This window comes from Oratosquilla oratoria, chromosome 9 (assembly GCF_046742065.1).
Source record: "Oratosquilla oratoria isolate Oo_2021 chromosome 9, ASM4674206v1, whole genome shotgun sequence".
In the NCBI taxonomy this organism is placed as follows: Eukaryota; Metazoa; Arthropoda; class Malacostraca; order Stomatopoda; family Squillidae; genus Oratosquilla; species Oratosquilla oratoria.
In genome coordinates this window covers 39,515,979-39,539,978 of record NC_134785.1, presented here as the reverse complement: position 1 = coordinate 39,539,978, position 24,000 = coordinate 39,515,979, and the positions used below count along the sequence as shown (strand labels likewise).

At 38.5% G+C, this 24,000-nt stretch overlaps 1 protein-coding gene across 14 annotated transcripts in view; it reads left to right on the top strand.

Moving 5' to 3' along the window:
- The window catches only part of LanA (laminin subunit alpha), a 290,394-nt gene that overhangs the window by 70,823 nt on the left and 195,571 nt on the right, over positions 1–24,000 (top strand). For 11 of the 14 annotated variants that reach the window (XM_076190217.1, XM_076190211.1, XM_076190215.1 and 8 more), the window contains 5 exons: positions 6,818–6,921; positions 13,083–13,210; positions 16,412–16,444; positions 19,125–19,252; positions 23,658–23,782. In XM_076190217.1, coding sequence (XP_076046332.1) covers positions 6,818–6,921; positions 13,083–13,210; positions 16,412–16,444; positions 19,125–19,252; positions 23,658–23,782 — 518 coding nt within the window. The remainder of the gene's footprint in view (positions 1–6,817; positions 6,922–13,082; positions 13,211–16,411; positions 16,445–19,124; positions 19,253–23,657; positions 23,783–24,000) is intronic. The other 3 variants (XM_076190221.1, XM_076190223.1, XM_076190214.1) reach the window with 1 other exon arrangement.

Below are 24,000 nucleotides of genomic sequence, written 5' to 3'. Positions count from 1 at the left end.
TTGCTCGTGAGGTAGTGGGAAAGTAAGAAAAGAGGAGAGGGGGAGGGATTGCTGGGGAAATGGAAGGTAATGAGGAGGTGGAGGAAATGGCCCTGACGGGCCGCCGGGTAGACAAAAGACCCCAAGACGAGTTGGATGATAACATGTCTAATAGGAATGTGAAGATTAGAGGTATAGATAGGAGCAATATAGCAGAAAGTGATGAGAATATTTTCAAGGGATTTAAAGAGAGTGGGGGGGACACAAACCCCCCCCGACTGACAAGACTAGAGAAGAAGGTTGATAAGGTGATCGAGGACTTGGAGAGTAGGTTAGGTCATATGAACACCATTTTAAAAAGGGTTGAAAGATTGGAAGAACTGGAAAAGGCGAATAAAAACTTAACTGATGAAATAGAAGAACTAAAAAGACAGTTAAGAGAGGTAAAGGGGGAGAATGAGGAATTGAAGAAGAATAGTAAAGAAAACAGAGAAACAATAGCTAAAGAAAGTAAAAATTGGAAGCAAACCCAAGAAGGAAATAAGATTTCATTCACTGACATAGTCAAACAGCAATTGAAAGAACATACTGAAGACTCAGTTATTAAAGTGATGAGACAAAAGGAGAATATAGTAAGGGATTTAGCAGACAAGAAGAAATGTATAATTATATTAGGAATGGAAGAGAAACACAACACAGATAGAACCACAAGAATCAAAGAGGAAAATGAAAAAGTAAGCCAATTACTAGAATCAGTTCAGGAAGATGAACCAGGAATTATGAAACAAATCGAAGAGAAATTTAGACTCGGAAAGTATAGCACAGACAAGACCAGACCAATTAAGATTAAATTCAAGTCACAAACAACGGCAGAGAATATCTTATCCAAAACAGGGAAACTAGCAACAAGTGAACAACACAAAAAGATATGGATAAAAAGAGAAATGAATAAAGAGGAAAGAGAGGAAGAAAAGCAGAAAAGACTGGAAGCTAAGACAAAAAACGAGAACAGAACGGAGTCAGAGAAAGAGAGATTCTATTGGAGAGTAGTGAACATGAAACTAAGGAAGTTCGACATACAAAAGAAAAACATAAGGGAAACAGAGAACACAATGGAAGTGGCAGAAAACTAAGAGTGTCTTACACAAATATAGATGGATTAATAACAGGATTGAATGAGCTGAATGATTATTTGAAAGAAAAAGAACCGGACATAATGGGAATTGTAGAAACAAAATTAAAAGGCCCACTACCACCCAACAGTGTAGGACATGATGCATACAATTATTGGATTAGAAACAGAGAGAAAAAGCAAGGGGGTGGAGTTATGTTCCTGACTAAGAAGGATATAAACGTGAAAGGTGTCATATATGGAAAGAATACAGTAGAGATGATTATGATAGAAGTGGAAGACAGAGATAAGAAGAGCAGAAAATTTGTGATCAATTATGTGCCTCCGAAAACAGCCTCATGGGAGGAGAGTGAATATAAAAGTATGTTAGAGGACACAAAGATAGCATTAACTAAAATAATGGAAGACGGAGGAAGAATAGTTATGATGGGCGACTTTAATTGCAAAGAAATCTGCTGGGAAGAAATGACAGTAAAGAGTGGTGATGACTCATGGGGAAATGCTCTACTTGAGATGATTACTGACCATTCAATGACACAATGGATACAAGAGAACACTAGGTATAGAAATGAAGAAGAACCATCGAGACTAGACTTAATAATTACATCTGAACCTAGAATAGTGGACAAGATTGAATATAAAACACCAATAGGTAAAAGTGACCACATATTGATTGAACTGGAACTTAATGAAGAAAAATATATGAAAAGAAATGAACAATATAGAAAAGGAAGAATGATGTATGAAAAAACAAACTTTGATAAAATAAGAGAATTCTTCCAACAAGAAAACTGGGAAGAAATATACAAAGAAGAAACATCAGTGGAAGAGAAATGGAATATTTTGACAAAAATTTACAAAAAAGGAGTGGAAAAGTATGTCCCAAGACAAAAACAAGAAAAAGAATATGTAAAATGCTGGTACAACAAAAGTTGTAGGGAGTTAAAAGACAAAAGAGACAAAGCCTGGACCAGATGGAAAAAAGACAGAAGACCTGAAAAATGGAAAATATATACTGGTTATAGAAATGAATATGTACAAAAGTGCAGAGAGAAAAAAAGAAAATATGAAAAAGATGTTATAGAAAAGTGTAAAGATCAACCAAAACTATTCTATAGATTTGTAAACAATAAACTGAAAAACAAACAAGACTTGGAGAAATTGAGACAAGGAGGAGTTGAATACACTGAGGAAATGGAAATGGCAGAAATTATGAACAAACATTTTAAATCAGTGTTTACAAGGGAAAATATACAACCTGAAGAGATTGAGTGGAAAGAAAAAGTCCCCCCTATGGAAGAAATAGAAGTAACAAAGAATGAAATATTGACACACTTGGGTAATTTTGATGTCAGAAAATCGCATGGGCCAGATGAAATAGCAAACTGGATTCTGAAAGAATGCAGGAATGAACTGGCAGACAAAATACATAGCATAATAAGCAGTTCCTTAAAAGAAGGAAAAGTTCCAGAAGATTGGAAAAAAGCAAATATAGTACCTATATATAAAGGAGGAAATAAAGAACCTACCAATTATAGACCAGTCTCTCTAACAAGTACAATAGCAAAAATTTGTGAAAGAATTATCAAAAGTAGATGGGTAAAATACTTGGAAAAAAAACAACGTACTAAATCCAAGGCAATTTGGATTCAGACAAGGACGGTCATGCGTCACCAATTTAATATGTTTCTATTCAAGGCTAATAGATATAATACAAGAAAGAGATGGATGGGCTGATTGTGCATTTCTAGACCTAAAAAAAGCTTTTGACAAAGTACCACATAAGAAGTTGCTTAAGAAATTAGAATATGAAGGAGGAATACAAGGTAAATTGCTAAATTGGATGGAAGACTTTTTGCAAGAAAGAAAAATGAGAGTAGTGATAAGAGATCAGCACTCAAAATGGAATGAAGTAATAAGCGGTGTCCCGCAGGGAACAGTTCTGGCCCCAATAATGTTTGCTATATATATTAATGATATGGATGAAGGAATTGAAAGCTATATGAGCTTCTTTGCAGATGATGCAAAACTACTGAAAAGAGTGAAAACTGAAGAAGATTGTGAATCACTACAGAGGGATCTAAATAAAGTACAAGAATGGAGTAGGAAGTGGGAGATGGAGTTCAATACAAAAAAGTGTAGTATAATGGAATTTGGAAAAAGCAAAAACAGAATAGCAGGATCATATAATTTGGGAGAAGAAGGAATAAAAAAAGTAGAAAATGAGAAGGACCTGGGAGTCATTGTTATGAATAATATGTCACCTGAGAAACATATAAATAAGATTTTTGGAGAAACTTATAATTTAATAAGAACAATCAAAGTGGCATTTACATACCTGGATGAAGAAATGGTGAGGAAAATCCTAATCACCCTGATAAGACCAAGATTGGAATATGCAGCAACGATATGGTCACCAAGTACAAAAAAATGTATAAAAAAAACTTGAAAGAATACAAAGAGCAATTACAAAACTGGCACCAACACTCTCAAAACTATCATATGAAGAGAGACTACAAAAACTTAAACTACAGACACTAGAGCAAAGAAGAGAGAGAGGAGATTTGATAGCTATTTACAGAATCATGAAAGGCATAGAAATTACTGATAGAGAGAATCTGATAAAATGGGATGACAGAAATACAAGAGGACACGGAAAGAAAATAAAAAAAGACAGCTATAGAAGAGATTTTAAAAAGAACAGCTTTCCTCACAGAGCAATAGACAGTTGGAACAAGTTAGATGAGAAAGTGGTGTGTGCAAAAACAATACATGAATTTAAAAATAGTTTAGATAAAATGAGATATGAAGACGGGACCCCACGAGCATAGCTCCCCTTCCCGTAAAATACAACTAGGTAAATACAACTAGGTAAATACACACACACACACATATATATATATATATATATATATATATATATATTCACTGTATATATATATATATATATATATATTATATATATATATATATATATATATATATATATATATATATATATATATATATATATATATATATATATATATATATATATGAACGATGCGCAACTTTGAACTTGGGTCCCTCTGAACGTAAGAACCGAGTGTTACCACTTTGTCACTGAGATCGTTAAAAGTTTCGAAACCTGATATGATATCATGTTTAGGGTTGGGTTGACCGAAATGAGTGGAAAGGGTGGTGAGGTAAACGTCAAAAAACCGTAGGAGTTTTATTACTAACGTTTCTTCCTTAAAGGACTTCCTCAGACTTCCTCGTACTATGAGGAAGTCCTTTAAGGATGAAACGTTAGTAATGAATAACCTACGGTTTTCGGCGTTTGCCTCACCACCCTTTCCACTCATTCTGTCACACATATTGACTGAAATTTACAACCCTGAAACCCGTTTCATCAGGGTTGTAGATTATAATCTGCCCAGCCCTTAATATAAGACCATATCAGGTTTCGAACCGTTTAACAATCTGAGTGGCAAAGCGGTTAGGGTTGGGTTTCAAGCTCGGAGGGACCTGAGTTCAAAGTTCCTTGACGGCCAGGCCTGATTGTTTGAATTAGATCGCTGCTATTAACGATTTGTTCTATAATATTTATGACCAGATAGATCGATTGTCAAATAGATATATATATATATATATATATATATATATATATATATATATATATATATATATATATATATTATATCTATATGTGTGTGTGTGTGTGTGTGTGTGTGTGTGTGTCTGTTCATATATATATATATATATATATATATATATATATATACATACATATATATATATATATATATATATATATATGTATATATATATATGTATATACATGTATGTATTTACATGTAAATATGTATATATATATATATGTAATATGTATGTGTAAATGCATATATATATATATATATATATGTATATATATATATATCATATATGTATATATATATATATATTGCCGGAGGGCTGGAGGAGTGCCTGTATAGTTCCACTTTTCATTGGAAGAGGGGACAAGTGTGAGTGTAGTAGTTTCAGAGGGATCAGTTTGTTGAGTGTAGTTGGGAAGACTTATGGGAGGGTTTTGATTGAGAGGATTAAGAGAGGAACAGAGGGAGTAATTGGTAAGAAACAGTGTGGATTTGGGACAAGTAGGGGTTGCGTAGATCAGATTTTGTGGCAAGGTAGATATTTAAAAAAGCTTTAGGAAAAGGTAAGATTGTTTTTTGGGCTTTTATGGATTTAGAAAAAGCTTATGACAAGGTAGACAGGAAGGCACTGTGGGAGGTACTGCAGATATATGGAATAGGAGAAAAGCTGTGCTGTTAAGAGCAGGCAAGAGTACTTACGAGAGTAGTAGAGCCTACATTAGAATTAGAGATGGAGAGAGTGAGTGGTTTGAGGTAAAGGTGGGGCTTCGTCAGGGATATGTTATGTCGCCTTGGCTGTTCAATTAATACATAGACGGGGTGGTTTGAGAGGTAAACTGAAGGGTAATTGGTCGTAGTAACTTCCTTTGTTCCAATTTTGTATTGACCGGATATTCTATTTTTACTTTTTCCAAATTCCATTATACTACATTTCTTAATGTTGAAATTTACTTCATTCTTTTTACTCCATTTCCAGACTTTGTCCAGGTCTTCTTGAAAAGATTTGCAATCTTCTTCTTTACTCACTCTCTTCAATAGTTTCGCATCGTCTGCAAAGAAGTTTATATAACATTCAATTCTTTCATCCATGTTGTTTATATAAACAGCAAACATTATCGGAGTCAACACGGAGCCTTGAAGGACTCCACTTAACATGCTTACCCAATTTGAGTTCTTTTCTCTAAGTACCACTCTCATTTTTCTTCCTTTCAAGAAGTCTTTCATCCATTCCAATAATTTTCCCTGTATTCCACCTATTGTTTCAATTTTTCTTAGTAGTTTTTTGTGTGGTAGTAGTTTTTTTTGTGGTGTATGTGTGTGTGTGTCTGTGTGTATACATACAAATACATCAATTTACATATGTGTATACGTGAGTGCACATGCTATGTCAGTAGAACAGGAAAGAATTTGTGCAAGCGATTGGAATGTGTGGTGGGAGATTGAAAAATGGATTGAATGGATGATGTAGGCCAAAGGAATGTTCCATATATCTGCTCCGTAAGTCCTTGTTCACATTACCGCGGTACCACATAGTCGAGGATAAACTGCGCGGTTGTGTGTGAACGCCTCTATTGATTGCCGCGGTTGAAACCGCTAGTGTGAACAGGACCTAAAGGAGCAGGTCGGGGTCGTCGAATGATGAAATGGAGAGAGAGAGAGAGAGAGAGAGAGAGAGAGAGAGAGAGAGAGAGAGAGAGAGAGAGAGAGAGAGAGAGAGAGAGTGAGTGAGTGAGTGAGTGAGTCGACCTACATCGACAGGCTCACCATGCTTAATGTGTTCTGTTGCGGATCAGACTAGAGCCGCTCGAATTCATAGCAGCGTAGTAGCAGCGATGACGCAAGGCAACCAAAGTCACTTTTTCTTTAGTGATTGATTGATTCATTCTTTTCATTTGTTTGATTGTTTATGTATCTGTTCATTTTGACGACTGAACCTTGTCAAAGGACCACATGTAGTGAATGGTGGAGTTATGTTGCAGAATCGATGAGGTAGCAACACGACCGGTTGCCTGTCGCCCACTCCTACACTCCATTTTAATTTTCTCTCTCTTTTTCTTCTTTCGAAAACCAGATTGTCGAAGGTGACTCTCCAGACAGCAGTCACCAGCTTCTACCAGGCAACTCGGGAACCAGCGCTTTCAGTGGAACAATGCCAGTGTCCAGCGAACTACCTGGGTAAGTATTTAGCTTCGGATGAGATAGATGAAGGCGGTATCACACTGGGCTATTTTTCCTCCGACTGTTGGAGCAGATTTGCAGCCTGCTGCTTTCGGAAAGGAAATTTATGTGATGGAGGAAAACCATTTTCCTCCAGCATATCAAATGACATTCTATGTAAACTGCTGAGAAAATAATTACCATGAGGATCTTACGGCGGGAAACGTTCTGGAGGTGGGTGATACCGCCGATTAATTGGAGGTTGAAGGAAAAATAGCCCAGTGTGATAACACCTTCAGCCAGATTCGTTATGAAGAAAGGCGAGGGTAAGGAGCCCACGCCAGGAGGCGCTGAGTAGCTGCGACCGAAGCCGTCAACTTTGCCCTTTGTGTTTGGGCAGTTGTGGCAGGTAACAGTCACTGCTAAGAATCGGAGAGAAGAGCAGAATTCGAGCCCAAAACTAAGCAAACGCGAGACCAGCACGCTTTCGATTATTACGCCACCAGCGCAGAGTCGTAGTGAAGAGGCCTGGCTTTTGAAGACCTCTGGATTTTTTTAGGTCGAGAACACCAAATGATTTAATTCAGCTTGAGGGACATCGTGATGGTGAAGATGGGGAGCCATACAATAAATAAATAAATAAATAAATAAATAAATAAAATCTGCTCCACCAGGCTTAGCGATCGCTTTCTTCCAAAGGATTACAAAGTCTTAATTAGGTTTATCGTCAACTTTACCCGTTGCATTGACTCATCTACGAAATCTACCGATATTTTTTCAAGCAAAGGAGTTAGCCAAATTCTAATTCCCGGTGGTAAAAAGTTTACTCGTATTTGCTTCACACAAACAGGGCCGCCATTAATGATACTTGAGTTTTACCAGTTCATTTCTTTATCCGGAGGTTCCGTCTTCGGCTGAATGAAATCGGTTAGGAGGCCAGAACAAAATCAGTGAGGTACTTTGCCGGAACGAGGGAGGCTAATTGAAAGCTCGAAAGTTCCCTTCAATGTTGGTGGTGCAGTCTTAAAGCTGGCACTTGATTCCCGGATATGGTTGACGGTTGTCATCAGGATTGTGGATCCTGTAGAGCAGGCGTGGGCCAAATTCAGCCATACCTTTCATACAAAAATTTCTCGGTTGCCAACGGAGTAAAAATATAGGTTTACATAACGAGTATGGGCCCCTCCCTTTACCTCCTAGGAGGACCCCAATCCACCGCCCAGCGCAGTGTGCCGTTACTAATGGTCATACAAAAAAAGTTGGAGATTATTAGTTATTTCTTTAAGGTGAACTCTGGATTTTGTGTGCCAGGATCAAATAAATACAGTTCTTCGTTAATCGACAACGCCAACAATCGAACTAACGCCCGTATTCACACGATTTGAGTTCCTTAGAACGTCGTGTCCCACCTCTATAAAGGATAAGCATATCACAATTTTCAAACCCAAATCTTCCTAATCGACTTTTAGATTATATATAAATAAATAAATTCAATTTGTTCTTCCGTCGTCTTAGAGTTTTCTTACGTTTTTATCGGCATTTTTATTTCACCAAAACGAGTCGTCTGCTACAAACGTTGGGGAGTGGTCGCCACTTGATGACGTATATGGATGGTTATAAACACAAAGTCAGGTTCACTATGTTTGGATTTTAACTTTCGTGGGAATTTTGTGAAGGGTATGAAAAATATACGATTTTGAAAACCTTAGAGTATAAGCAATCAGAAAAATAATGTTTCCATTTACCCCGAGTCCTATATGGCCGCCATCTTGGCTTTTACAAAATAGCTGCCATGAAAAAGGTTTTCGTCAATATTTCAGCTTCTAAATAACCTAGAGCTTTTATTTTGACAGCTAAACTACCATTTTCAGGGCCAAGAAACCCAATGCTCCTAGTTGTAGATGTGTTGAGACATCTGTTACAGCAGTTCTTGGAAATACTTACTAATTTCATAAGACAAATTGGTCATTAGGCCATGCTAAGCACCAACTACAAGGACATGTTTATCAAGTGATCTGATTATTGTGGTAGGTCTATATTATGTATGTTGAGCAGTTTACTATACCTTACATGCAAGTTGGTGGTGGTTGTATTATAGTGGTGTTACAAACGTGCCCTTCGTGCCCACATCTATTCATATGTAGCTCCTTATGAAATGGCACTGGAGGAGTTCTTCAAGGAGAACCCACAACTGAAAGAGGTCTATCTGAAGGCAACAGAGGGAGTTGAAGCTGCCCGTTCTGAGAGGAGCAAGAACACTAAAGCTGAGTCTGTGAAGCAAGCAAACACCATCTTACTTGGGGCCTTGACCACTGCTGATGTCATCACAGATTTCAAAGAATGGGAGAAACAGAGATCCAAGAATGCAATGTTCAAGGCAATGATGAACTACCTACATCGAGTGGAGCCAGTCCTCTTCTTTGTCGCTGCAACCCGGAATGCTGACCTGGAGCTTCATCTCGAAGCCGGAGAGCAGTTGAGCAAGCTCTTCTTCGCCTTTGGCTCTGGCCCAAATACATCACAGGCATGCAGGATCTGAGGAATAATCACCCTGAAATCTGGGACGAGCTGCAAGCAGGCAACATTGCAGTCACGAAGAATGACGGACCATGCATGCGAGCATCTGAACAAGCTGATGGAAATTCATTCTGAAGTCGTCGGCATCTCGAACAATGCCAATGCAAGACAGAGATTCTTCATGGTCATACCAGAACTGCCCCGTATTGCAAAAGAGTTCAAGAGTCAGTTTGACTTGGAACCTGACAAAACCCGAGAGCATCATGACCTTGAGCCAACCGCTGTCAAGAAGGAGCATGATGTTATCGACAAGATCAAGGCAGCCATACTGAAACATGGAAACCCATTTGCTGCTGAAAGTGACAAGCTGCACAATGTGATCACTCATGCCTCATCCCTGATGAGTATGTACCAACGATCTTGAATGCAGACGTGACTGGTCAAAAACTGTAAGAGGACTATGTGTCAGAGCGAATCAATGGAGATGTCAGCCTATAGGCACCAGTAAAGAAGGAGAACAACAAAATGTTCATGTCTGCAAACAAGAAAACCACAATAAAACTCCGAGACAAGACTGTGGATCTAAAGGTCTTGGCCAGGTCCAGTAGAGACATCAAACTGCAAAAGGCCATTGGGAACCACGAATTCACTCTGACACCAAGAGCCCTTTTTCCTCCAGATGGTACAATCCTGCCATGCCTGGACAAATCAAAGTTGCTCCACCTCCTCAACCAGTTGGCAACAGCAGAATCTCCACAGGAAGATCAGCAGACAGAGGATGGGATGGACACCACACTAGATGCTCCAAGTCGCAAGATAGCCCTGGTAGATGGAATGGTTCTTCTACAGAAGATGGACAAGAAACCAGCAACCATAATGACAGTCAAAGATCTCAATGAATGCTTCAACTACAGGCTGATGTCCCTCACACGAGATTATGATGAAATGATCATTGTGCTTGACACATACAGAGATGATTCTCTGAAGAGTGCTACCATGCTACCAGGAATAAAAGAAGACAAGGAAGGACACCATTCCAGAATCAGGTCGGAGATGACACAAACATAAAACATCCCAATGAGCAGGTTCCTTTCACATGACAAGACAAAGGCCGACCTGACCAACTATCTTCCTGCAAAGACTAGAGTACAGCAGTACATCACACATACTGGTCATCACCTCTTCTTCAGGGCATACCAGGAGCAACAAAGACTTACTTTTCCAGGACAACAATCATGAAGAAGCAGACACACTGTTGATCTACCAGGCTGTCCTGGCATCACAGTGAAACCCACCGGATTCACAGATGGTTTTCTTCTCCCCAGACACAGATGTCCTGGTGTTAATCATAGCAAACCATCATACGGAAAGCCATAAGGGCAGAAAGAGCTTTGCCAGCCTTCCGTGCGTTCGCTGGTGCTGACAACACTGAAAGGTTCTCTCGTACAGGCAAAGTAACCTGGCTATAAGTCTACATGAAGGCGGATAGAGATGTAATCATTTCTCTGCAGATGCTGTCAACAGAGGCAGAAGTGACCGAAACTATGTTGGCCACTCTGGCTAGTTTCATCTGTGCAGCCTACTCCCCCAAAGGCATCTACATCAAGACCATCTCCGAACTGTGATGTCTGATCACTTGCAAAACATTCAGTAAAACGTAAAATTTCAGTCAAATAAGTTTATAGTTGAATCTATCTTATTTATTTTGATACCATTGGATTCCTTGGCCCTGAAAATGGCCAACAAATCAAATTTGGAAGCTAATATATTGGCGAAAACCATTTTTATGGCAGCCATTTTGTAAAATCAAAGATGGCGGCTATATAGGTATGAGGGCAAATGAAAAAAAAATTCTCATTGCTTATACTATAAGGTTTCCAAAAATGTATAATTTTGATACTCTCCATAAAAATCTGGCAAAATTACACAGTGAACCCTGTCTAATTGTTTTTAAATCCAAGTACAAGTATCTGGATGTTTTTTTAGGTACAAGTACAATAAATTTGCTATGTATTTAAGTTCAAGTCTAGGCACATGCCATTGTAATTAAGTACAAGTACTTGATCTGATCAAATAAATTCCTGTCACAGATTCGTAAAACACGAAAGTTAGTAGTTTTCGTTTATACGCATTGATGAGCACACTGTTAAAAAGTGTGATTCGGTAGAGAAAAGTAAGGGGAATCTACCTTTAGCACATCACTACTTTATCACAGAATTGCAAATAAGAATATATACTTTATGAATAACTTGAATAAGTAATAAAAAGTAAATAGTGGGGTTATATTAATCACCATAAGTATGCTACAGGCAGATGTTATGTTCACATACACTATTACAGGTGAATAATGTGTCGTAGTTTAAAAAATGCCTACGCGATTAGAATACTAATATATGCAATGGTAGTTCCGATTATCAAACGACTACAATATTGAGGATATGATAAAAGTGGAGATGGTGAATCCAATTATGTCAGAGATTCAGAATCTAATCGTATTGAGAGGGATGCCAAAACTAATAATATTGTCTTAATTGTATTAAAAGTTTCGCTAACTCTTCCATATTTTCTCTCACAGTTTTTGTTTATCCGCTTTTTATTTATGTCATGATTATACATCAGAGTAACAGTGGTATATATATATATATATATATATATATATATATATATATATATATATATATATATATATATATATATATGTGTGTGTGTGTGTGTGTGTGTGTGTGTGTGTGTGTGTGTGTGTGTGTGTGTGTGTGTGTGTGTGTGTGTGTGTGTGTGTGTGTGTGTGTGTTATTTTTCACTTATATTAACAGTATAAAAAAATCGTCAGAGCAAGGACCGTACATTTGTCTTTGCCTCAACGACAAAATTCCCAATTCCAAATAGAAAATAGAAATGTTCTTTGATGACCGTATTTCCTCTTAAATTATCATCAAATAAGTAAGCTAATAATTTTCGCCTTTCATTTACTTTTGACAGAAATTAATTCAGAACGTAAAAGAACCAATGATCAGTAGCTGGTATGATCATGTTACCACCAAACACTTGGTCTTTGCCTCCTGCCAAGTTTCCCAGCAGTAGTAGGGATGATGATCTAGCGCGGGGTGGGCATTCCTCGACACTTAAGTAAAGCCTGGCAACCTGACTTGTTTCGGCACGCGAAACCCAGTGCTTAACTTAAAATAAAAGTAACCAATAAATGTCCAGCTTCTTTTGTATGACCCATGGTAATCGCAAGCTGTGCTGGGTGACTGATTGGGGCTCTTTTAGGAGGTGAAGAGAGCAAGAGGGGCCCATACTCGTATGCTTTACTCCTTTGGCACGCGAGAAAATGTGTGTCAAAGATGTGGCCGACTTTGGTACCCACACTTAAAAAAGTTCCCCACCCCTGATCCAGTGAATTCAATTTTTTATTATCATTATTGCATCATCTAAAAATGGCAAGAAACTAGTGGTCACAAATGTACCCATTCAGTTCCTTGTAAAATTGTGCCTACCTTGGCATGCATTAACCAAGACGAACCTAACCTTAACTTACCTAATCGAATTGGTAATTATTATGGCGGTGCACCTGTTGCACGCGATTAGAAACGTGTGAACAAACTGAACCTCTTAGCTCAGGAGTCAACTGACAAACACATCATCTTCCTCTTCTTTACCAGGTTCATCTTGTGAGGACTGCGCACCTGGATACTACCGAGCACAAACTGGGCCCTTCGGAGGCTTCTGCGTCCCTTGCCAGTGTAACGGCCACGCCGACACCTGCGATGCTGTCACTGGCGTCTGTATTGTAAGTGGATCTGATTTATACGTTCATCACCTTACCTTGGACCCAACGATGGGTACTTGCAAGCTGTGGTCCTGAAAGATGGACGTCGGGAGTGGGGGATGGAGGGGGTGGTTACCTTAAGGTAAAACGAATACTATAAAGTAAGTTAGCGGGGGTGGGGGGTGAGGGAGAGCCAGAAAACCTCTCCACTGCGCAGGTAGATGATGACGTCAACGGAAATATCGAGACCAGGGTTCCGCGGGTGGAGAGCTGTCAGTCACTCACACACCAGTGTGTGGAGCGAAGCTCCATCTTCTGATTAAAGGGGTAGCTAAGGCAGACAAATAACATATAAAAATGCCAACAGTTTGTATAGCGCAGAAGTGCAATGCCGTTAGACTGAAAGGTGATAAAAATATACATTTCTTTTCACTACCCAAAGATGAAGAACTTAGAAGGAAATGGATTGAATTATGTGGCACACACAATACTCGGTCATCTGGATATGTATGCAGCCGTCATTTTGAAAGTAACTATTTATCAGCAACATTTCCTGAAATTTTCATTCAATTGCAAATAAACAGACTAGAGCATCCGGTTAAAACATAACTGAGCTTGGTGGAGATTTAGGTCTACCTATGAAATCCACGCTTGAGGAGATATAGAAACCCACGCAAATCCAAAATGCAATATAATAAAAACCATATGATGCTTTTATGTGTCATTACTACTGGGTTTATATTCAGCTAGTTGGTGTGTATCAACGGTATAATATCTTCCTCATCTACCTTATCAACATATAAATTGACATGTCATCCCATCTAATAACTCGTCATATTAATATAATCCACCTAATGTGAAAGCATGGAAACATTTTTATAACTTTTCTGGCGGTCATATCTCAGATACTGATAATTTGAGGATAAGAAAGAGATACTGAGGAATTTCAGTATTATGTGAACATCATCGTGTAATTTTAAAGTTTACCATACATACCGGTGGTTTTCTTTAAAGTTAACATTTTCCACCACCTCTCACTCTCTCCCCCTCTGGATTTCCTATGACGTCACGGTGGAGGTGCGCGGAGGGGGGCGGTGCTCAACGTACCTTATAGTATTCGTTTTACCTTGACCTTAAAGACAAAGAAAGCTCCACCGAATATACTTAATAAGGTGACACAAAAGAAATATCTCACCAGAAACTAGTCGGCAGGGAGGTGAGATTTCTATCACAATCCTCCAAAGCGAACATCACTTGCACAAAAAATATTTATGAGTGTTCCTGTTAGATCATTGGCTCTTGTACTTACAGGCAGTATGTCACAGAATGTGTGTAAGCATTATCCAAATAAATTTAAATCTTGGGCATTAAACAGCAAGAAGAAAATGAAGATCTACACCAACAACGTGAGAATCCTTTCAAAAGACCACAGGTTAGAGAGTTTAAGGGAAGGACTGGAGAACATAAGGTGGGACATTGTTTGACTAAATTAAGTCCGAAAGGAGGCAGAAAAGCTGACGCAGCTACAAGAATGTCACTATCTGTTCTACTATAGAGGAAAGGAAGGTTTAGCGAAGTAGAATTCTTGAAAAATCAAAATGTTGCTGGTGATGTAGTGATGGTCAGTAGTATACCAGATAGGGTAGTATGGACTGTGATAAGGCTATGTAAAAGATACACGTTAAAAATATTCAGGTTTATGCACCGATTTCACAGAGTTCAGATGATAAAATTTAGTCCTATGATAATTTCAGTCAGGTATTGGATAAAGAAAAAATAAGTACGCATTGGAAATGGGTGACTTCAATGCAAAGAGAGGTAAATTGTGCATTGAGAAGTTTGGAATACGTGATAGAAGTGACAGAAGGAAGTTGCTGGTCAATTTTGTAGAAAACTACAACATGAGAATAACGGAGGGGAGGGGGAGGGGGAATCCTAAACACTTGTAGGTCGTATATGACCCTAGAAAAGCCCAAATGAAAAAAAAAAAAAAAACCGAAATGGATTTCATATTAAAGAAGAGCAATGTTACTGTTATAAATAAGATATATATAGATAGTGACCATAGAATGGTTGCGTGCACAGCTGAATTTAATTTCAGAGCCGAAAGAAACAAATTAATTATGAAGAGGACAATACGTCTTACAAAGGTTAAGGATAACCGAGTGTGACAGAGTGTCAGCCCCTCAGGAGTGCTAATCTAGATCAAGGGTCACCTCTTTTTTTTTTTTTTTTTTTCCAGCGGGCCAGATAAATGAATGACGGGCACGGACCGCATGACCATCTTGTTCAATACAATACACCGAATGTACAAATAATAATACCAGAATGATAATGATAATAATAATAATAATGATAATAATAGTAATAATAATAATAATAATAATAATAATAATAATAATAATAATAATAATAATAATAATAATAATAATAATAATAATAATAATAATAATAATGATAATAATAATAATAATAATGATAAAGACAACTAACAATTATTTACCAATACACAAAATAAAAAAAACACACGAAAATAAAGACAACATACTTATTTATCAATAAGTTTTAGAAAAACAGTAATTTTTCAAACAAAAACTGACATGTACAAAGCGGCGGCAGGCAGGCAGGATGAACTGATCACGTTGGCCGTAGTGTGGCGACCAGATGAAGGTGAGGGTATTGATGGGTTTTTTTTCAAGATGATGACGGGGAGATGACTCTCTTTGACGTCCATCATGCAGGACCACCACTAATAGCTAACCCCCCCCCCCCTTTGGTCTCTCCTGGTGTGGAGAATTGGTCCGACCAAACTCAGATGTGCATAATCAATGTTAACACGAAACAGCACCTGAGCAGTGATGAACTCGAAAGAGCTTCACTTAATCCTTAGGTTTGTGAAACATCCAGTCGAAGTCGTGCAAATGAGGAAAAATGTACGTTTTTATTTCATGTTATCTATTCATTCACTCATGTACGTTTTGTAACAAGGTGACACAATTTATATCTTTCTTTGTTGACGCATTTTATGTGCTCTTTTGTATTGGATATACATTTCAATGGTAAATATTTCTACAGAAAAAAATGATGAATACTTGATCTGACATCTCTTCTTTGTGGAATTGTATTGTAATTAGATCTAGGAAAAAAACTCGTCAGAATACAGTATTTGGTTTTACTCTTAACTCGTGTCGTCTCTTTCTCATTCACTTCCTGTTTTAACAGACCAACTTTCCAGCTTTCCTCAACATCAACAGAGTGAGTACAAGGAGAGTTGTTGCGCGTGGTTCCCCTCACTCGTAGAAACCCTGCCCGCTCAGGTTCGAGGTGTTTTGCACACCTCTGTATTATCCTATTTACTTCCCTAACTGTCTATAACGCGCATCGTTTTTGTTTTGATTACTTTGTTTACAACGTCTATATTCAGTTTTCTCCGCCCGCTTCCTTGATCATCTTTTCTCCTTTTGTCTTCCACAGTTTGTGTAGTTTTTTTTTTATCATCTGAGTTTACTTTGCTAGCGAGACTTGACTACCCCTTTAAAAACAGGATGAGTCTCCTATTCCTTTAAGTGCAGGAAAATTCCCTCAACTAAATAAACTTGTCTAGCGTTCAGAGTCCTTACATACCTAGTGCCGCCCCGGAGCAACGTTCTCAGTGACGCGCACCCCTCCCCCCCGCCTTTCCCCCCGTCACCACTTCCCATTTTCACCATTCCTAACTTATTATATCTAATGGCTTGCGAAATTATTAAACAGATTTTAAATTTTTATTTAAAGTCCCTGTTGATTCTAACGCAAAATTCGTATATTGCGGTAAAATATTCAGGGCTCCTTTGACCTCGTTTTTTTTATAGTAATTTTGTCAGCCTTGTGGGCGGCATGTCCAGACTGGAATTGCCGCTCCCCTAATTGTGCCGCCCCAGAGCATATGTCCCCCCTCCCCCCATGTGAGGGCCCTGCTAGTTCGTCGAACGCGGTTCGACAGACACGTGTTTAAAGTGATGTGTGAACGGGGTATTTGGTTGTCGAACACGTTGGTTAAACCCCAAATACCCCGTTCACACGTTCACACATCACTTTAAACACGTGTCTGTCGAACCGCGTTCGACGAACCGTTAGACCGTGTAAACCCCCTCATAGTTAGCCAAAGTCGATCTCCGCACTCGAAATATTCACCTCTCTCTACCACACACTCATCCCTAGTGTCTGATCAACGAAAGACGAATTCCTGAGATCCAGTGCAAGACAGTTGGAGTTTTCAACCCTCCAAGACTCCGAGGTCTCTCCCAACTATACACAGTCGTTTGACGTTAACCAGAACGAAATCATACAACTAAAGTCAATGCGCTCCAAGTGGGACGTTGCCAATTATTATGGATCGCCACGGTCTCACCTGGCGTGGCAAAATTGGGAAAAAGAGTTGCCACGTATCATAGAACGATTCAAATCGTTGTTATCATCCTAGAAAATTATACTCGTTGGATTATACATCTTCCTTTACTTTGTACAGAACATATAAAAAATCAGATAACACATAGATGTAGAATAAGAGAGAGAAAGGCATGTACTAAGGTTGATTTGGCAGAAAGGCTCGTGGTAAATCACGACCGATGCCACACCCTCAACGGACTCGTTGGAGCGCACAGACTTTTTCATAGTCTTTGGTTAATCGAGACAATCCCCAAATTCTTCCCAAGCTAAATACAATTTTCTGGCATTAATCAGATCCAAGTAATTGCAGCAGCTGAGTCTGAATGAATTCATCAGGACGATTAATTACCAGTGTGTGTCCTAATTGCAATCCGCATGTATTTGACTAGAAGTTACAGTGAAGATCGAAACAGGAAAAGGTCACTACACTTTGGAAAGTAAACTAACGACATACTATCATATGCGAGTGTCAACTATTCAGAGTGTATGTGCACTATACTCGCTGTCTCAGTGCAGTGGATCGAGAGAACATGAAGTTGATTTTCTTTCCGAAGTGAACCGGCCTGTTCTTGTCTAGACTTTAGTAATTTTTATTCTACCTCATTGCTTGTTTGTGCGTTTTGTGTTCTTATCTGGATTAGCAGGAGATTCAGCCTGAAGGACATTTCAACGTGAGGATATTTGGCCGAGTAGGTACGCAGCGAAGAAGCAAACAAAGAAACGACAGGTGGCCACACACACACACATACCTGCACCTGCGTGGTGCTGAGGGGCTCAATAGGTTCTACTGTGTATGAAGTGTGTTGTAATTTGACCACCCTCATTATATGGAGGAAAGGGCCTTTGGAAAGTATGTTTATTTAGGACAAAATATTACAAAATGTTTACGTCAGAAGCTTGATTTAAGTCACTTTATGTCGTTTGTGCTTTTGGCGGGATCTACCTTGCAGGCCGTGACAAGCAGGTTTTTTGCAGACTTCCTCTTTATAAACTAGCTCACGAAAAAGAAGTAACTATGATTAACATCCATCTCGTCGTATATGTTCAATACATATCTTATAGCATGCAGTTAAATCTTCATGTGTTATTCTCTTACATGAAGTAATTACTAAGAAATAAAAATTACATTAGAAAATAACAAACAGAAATTAAAAGAGAAAAAGACATATGTTAACTCACCGGATGTCATTTTGGTATGTTTTCCATTCTGCCGAACGGCTGTTGTCTAAATGTCTGTTCGACCAAGTGTCCGCCGGCCAAATGTCCGTCGCGAGTGTCCCTTGGTAGGGTCACGTGTTTCTTCTTTCTTCCTATCCCATTGCTACTGCTCCTGCAGCTTCTGTACTACTACTGATAATACCACTATCGCAACTACTACTAGTACTATTACTACTACAAGTACTACTGTTTTTTTTCTTTTCCCCTTATTTCCTCTCATGAATTACCTGAGTCGCTTCTAATGTGTCCTTTATCTCATCTCGCACCCGTCTTCTCTGGCGGCTTTCAGAACTGTCGCCACAACACGGAAGGAGATCACTGTGAGACGTGTGCTGCAGGATACCACGGTGATGCCACCCAGGCAACACCTTATGACTGTCTCATCTGCGCATGTCCGCTCCCGTCTATCACCAACAAGTAAGATATTGCGTGTATATTCCAAAGCAAAGATTTTCTTTACAATCATGTTCATGTGTCTCGTGTTTTATTAAGTAATATTTTTTATGAAAAATGGGAAATTATGATAAGCTGTATTTCATTCAAATCTTAAGATCACATATGGAAAATTAGGATAACTATGAAGACAAAGGGGTTATTATTTTACCATTCAAAGATGTAGTGGGACTGAAGAATCCCCTTAAAGACAATAATACTAAAATGCATCGGAGACACCAGATATAACAAAATGTTTCTATATTACTATAGATTGAAACTAGAAAAACCGACATACTGCATTAGACAGTTAACGCTCAATGAAAATAGACAGGCTACAAGAAACAACTATCAATCAGAGAATATATGTATATATAACAAATTACTATTCAATATATTCACAAGACATAATCCTACTCTACAGAAAAGCAGAACAAAAAGGAACATGGAATTGAAATGGACACACTAAAAGCAATCAACACGAAGACAATGCAGGAATTACAATCGCAATTAAACACGACACAATTTAAGAACTATCAGACCATTAGTAGGACAAAAACCATTACAAATAGAAACCACAAAAGGACCTACCATAAATTCCACCATATACATACCACCATACCACTTCAAAGAACCCTCTTACCAACACAAAAGACATATTAAACATAATGAGAGAAAAAACATACCCCACATACTTAATTTGAGACCTGAACTCGTATAACCAATCCCTAGGAAACGACTACAACAACCCAGTTGACAAACAACTATACAACACAATAAAACAACATCAAATCACATTCTTCTGACCCGATTTTTACATTTAAATTTCACAACGCGACACAGGAAAGGGAGTTATCATGTTCAATAAACAACACCACCGGAACTATAGTAAACTACCTGGCGTCCTCGGACCACATGCCACGAAGTATAAGACTCCACACTAAGGCCGCTCTCATCCCAACAAAACCAAATCCCAACCATGCAAAATCCAACAAAGAACAATTAAAAATTACACTAGATAACAATACCAAAGAATGCATTTCAAGCAGTAACACAACCAGAAGAGGCATGAATTACATAGACGACAGACTAAGCACAATTTTGAAATTGATATGAATAGCCACACTACTACATTTTATGTCCCAACCACCATAAATCGTACTTTCCCATAACCCAAAACATCAAACAAATTGAAACTGATAGAAATACCAAACACTTAAATCAGACAAAATTAAGCAGTAAAACAACAACCCCGACATTTCCAAATATAAATAAAAGAAGAAAGTAAGATATTAAACAATGAAACATGAGATAACACAATAGCCGAAATAGGCATCAACTACAAAAAAAAAAAAAAAAACATATAAAAAACTCACTCCTAACATCCCATACAAAATGGTAAACATACTACGAAGGGAATAGAATAGAAACAGCATTCTTCAAGCATTGGAGAAACATATTCAAACTCACACAAGAAAACAGACAATTGGATCACAATCTTAATTCCCATACAACAACACCTCCACAACTTTGTTGACCTGTAACGACTCCACAGGACAGAACATGATAAACATAATTGAAAAACAAATCATTAGAATGGTTAGGGGTAAACAAAACTACATTAAAACACATACCAAGCATTATAGAATTCCTAACAACACCAAACGAATCCATGAGTCTAGGATACTTTCCAAACACATTCAAACACCCCAAAATCATTTTAGTACCAAAGCAGAGAAAACACCAACGTATATGATCACCTACAGACTTACTTCATCACTCGAAATACCAGCCAAAATATACGACTGTATCATCACAAACAGATTCGACACTCACCTGGAAACAGTAACCAAATAAACACACACTAGCGTGGGTTCACAAAATGAGGAAGAACATATACAGCAAGGTCAATGATATACGAATGCAAAGCCAATAGTGTGTTGTATTTATGTTCATATGAATACAATACCGTAACATAATTTCACGGTACAATGGCGGATATTCCAAACAATTTTACCCAACAATAAGAGAAGCAGCACTCGGTCATCTATACCCAGTAGTGACTTTAATCTAGAATATTCTCGATAACGGGAGAGGCGGCGGTAAGAGTATTTTAGGGAGCTGCTAAATGTGGAGGACAGGGAGGGAAAGGTAGTTGCAGTGGGATGTGCTGAGAAAATGACTGATGGATGAGGAAAATGGAGGAGAAATAAAAAAACATGAGGTGAAAGTATTTATTAAAATTATGAGAGTAGCCAAGGCACCTGGGTTAGATGGGTGTCATGCGGAGTGTACAAAAGGGAGGTACAGTCACGGTGGACTGGCTGGTGAGGTTGTTTAATGTTTGTCTAAAAGAGGGTAGAGTGCCGGAGGACTGGAGGAGTGCTTGTATAGTTCTACTTTTACAAAGAAAAGGGCGATAAATGTAAGTGTAGTAGTTTGAGAGGGATCATTTTGTTGAGTGTAATTGGGAAGTCTATGGAAGGGTTTTGTTTGAGAGGATTAGGAGAGGAATAGAGGGAGTAATTGGTGAGGAGCAGAGTGGGTTTAGGAAAGGTAGGGGCTGCGCGGATAAAATTTTCGTGGTAAGACAGATGTGAAAAGGCTAAAGCAAAGAATAAGGATTTTTTTTTTTTTTTTTTTGTATTTGTATTTGGAAAAGGCTTATGACAAGGTAGGCAGAGAGGCACTGTGGGAGTTATTGTAGATATATGAGGTAGTAGGAAAGCTGTTAAGAATAGTCAAGGGTTTTTACGAGAGTCGTAGAACCTGTGTTAGAATTAGATATAGAGAGAGTGAGTGGTTTGAGGGGGGACTTCGCCATGGCTGTTCAATGTGTAGATGGATGGGGTGGTGCAGGAGGTAAATGCAAAGGTGATGGGCAGGGAATTGGAGATGGTCAAATGAAATGGAGAATAATGGGAGATAAGCCAGTTGTTGTTTGTTGACGACATTGCGCTTATGGCAGGATTAGAGGAGGGATTAAGGAAGTTTGTGACAGAGTTTGGAAGGTGTGCAAAAGAAGGAAGTTGAATGTTAATGTGGGCAAATGTAAGATGTGAGATATATAAGGGGAGAGGATGGCAGCAATATGGAAGTGAGTATTAGAGAGAGGCTGGAGGGAGAGGATAGCTTTAGATACTTGGGGGCGAATGTGGCGGGGGAAGGGAGGATTGAAAGTGGAGGTAGATTGTAGATTGAGAGAAACAAGTAAATGCCTTGGAGGATTAAAAAGAATAATGAAAAAATTGTAATTTGGGAATGAATACTAAGAAAAGATTGTATTAAGGGGTGATTGTGCCGACAGCACTGTATGGGACAAAAACATGGAACAGGAGAGAGGAAGAGTTTAAATGTCTTTGAGATGAAATGTCTGAAAGTATGGTAGGGGTTATAAGGTTGGATAGAGTGAGAAACGAGGAGATGAGGAGGAGAGCGGTGGTGGAAAAGGAGTTGGGAGATAGGATTGGTGAAAAAACATTGGGATATTTTGGACACATGGAAATAACGAGTGAAGAAAGATTAGTAAGAGAAGTGTGGAAGGCAGAGGTGGATGAAATGAACAGTAGGGGACGACCGAGGATAAGATGGATGGATAGGGTAAAAGAGACGTTGTGAAAGAGGGGAATGTCTGTTGAGGAAAGAAGGGAGAAGAAGGGAGATAGGAGTGAATGGAGAATTGTTGTATATGGATATTGCTGTGATGCATGGAAGGGAGTGGGTGGGAGATGGGGTGAGTGGGGGTGTTAGGGAGTGGCTGTGTGTGAATGATGTGATGCAGCCCAAAGGGATTTCTCCTCACTTTCTCCTTTTCTGATTAAGGAGACGTAGAGGAGGGGTCGCCGATTAAATGAAGCGGCCTTGTTGTGGATGTGCTGTGTCTTGTTTCATTGCTTCTGACCCAGGGCAGTGGGCGAGATGCAGGGATGACCTGTCATCTAGAAGGAACCAAGAGGGAGGGAGGGGTGGTGCATGGGAGAAGAGTGGGTGGTGATGAAATGGGCGGGAGTGGAATTATGCCTTTTGACTTTGGCTACTTCCCTTGTAAGGGGGAAAAAGCCCTTGGTATATGTATTATTATTATTATCGCTGTTATTACTATTGTTATTATTATCATCGCTATTATTATTGTTATTATTATCGTTATTATTATTATTATTATTATTATTATTATTATCTTTATATTACTATTATCATTATTATCATTATTATCATTATTATTATTATTATTATTATTATTATTATTATTATTATTATCATTATCATTATTATCATTATTATTATTATTATAATTATTATTATTATCATCATTGTTGTTGTTATTGTGTTTTTTTAATTGCTATTATTTTCAAGGAGTTGATCGGTCGTTTCGTTTTTGTTTTCGTTCCAGCTTTGCAGACAGCTGCGACGTGACCTATGACGGGATCTCGATCACTTGCAACTGCAGGGAAGGCTACATCGGTTCTCGCTGCGAGCTTTGCGCCCCAGGATACTACGGGGAACCCGAAAAACTCGGTGGGTGTTCACCCTTCAACTCTGGCGCATGAGTCACAGGCCTTTATGTGCGTGTATGTTTGTGTGTGTGTGTGAATATGTGTGTGTGTATGATAATGATAATAACAACAACAACAACAATAATAATAATAAAATAATAATAATAATAATAATAATCGGTTTATTGGTTTAACAGTGATACACTGACAATGTGCAATTTAAGCTGATTCAAAGACTAA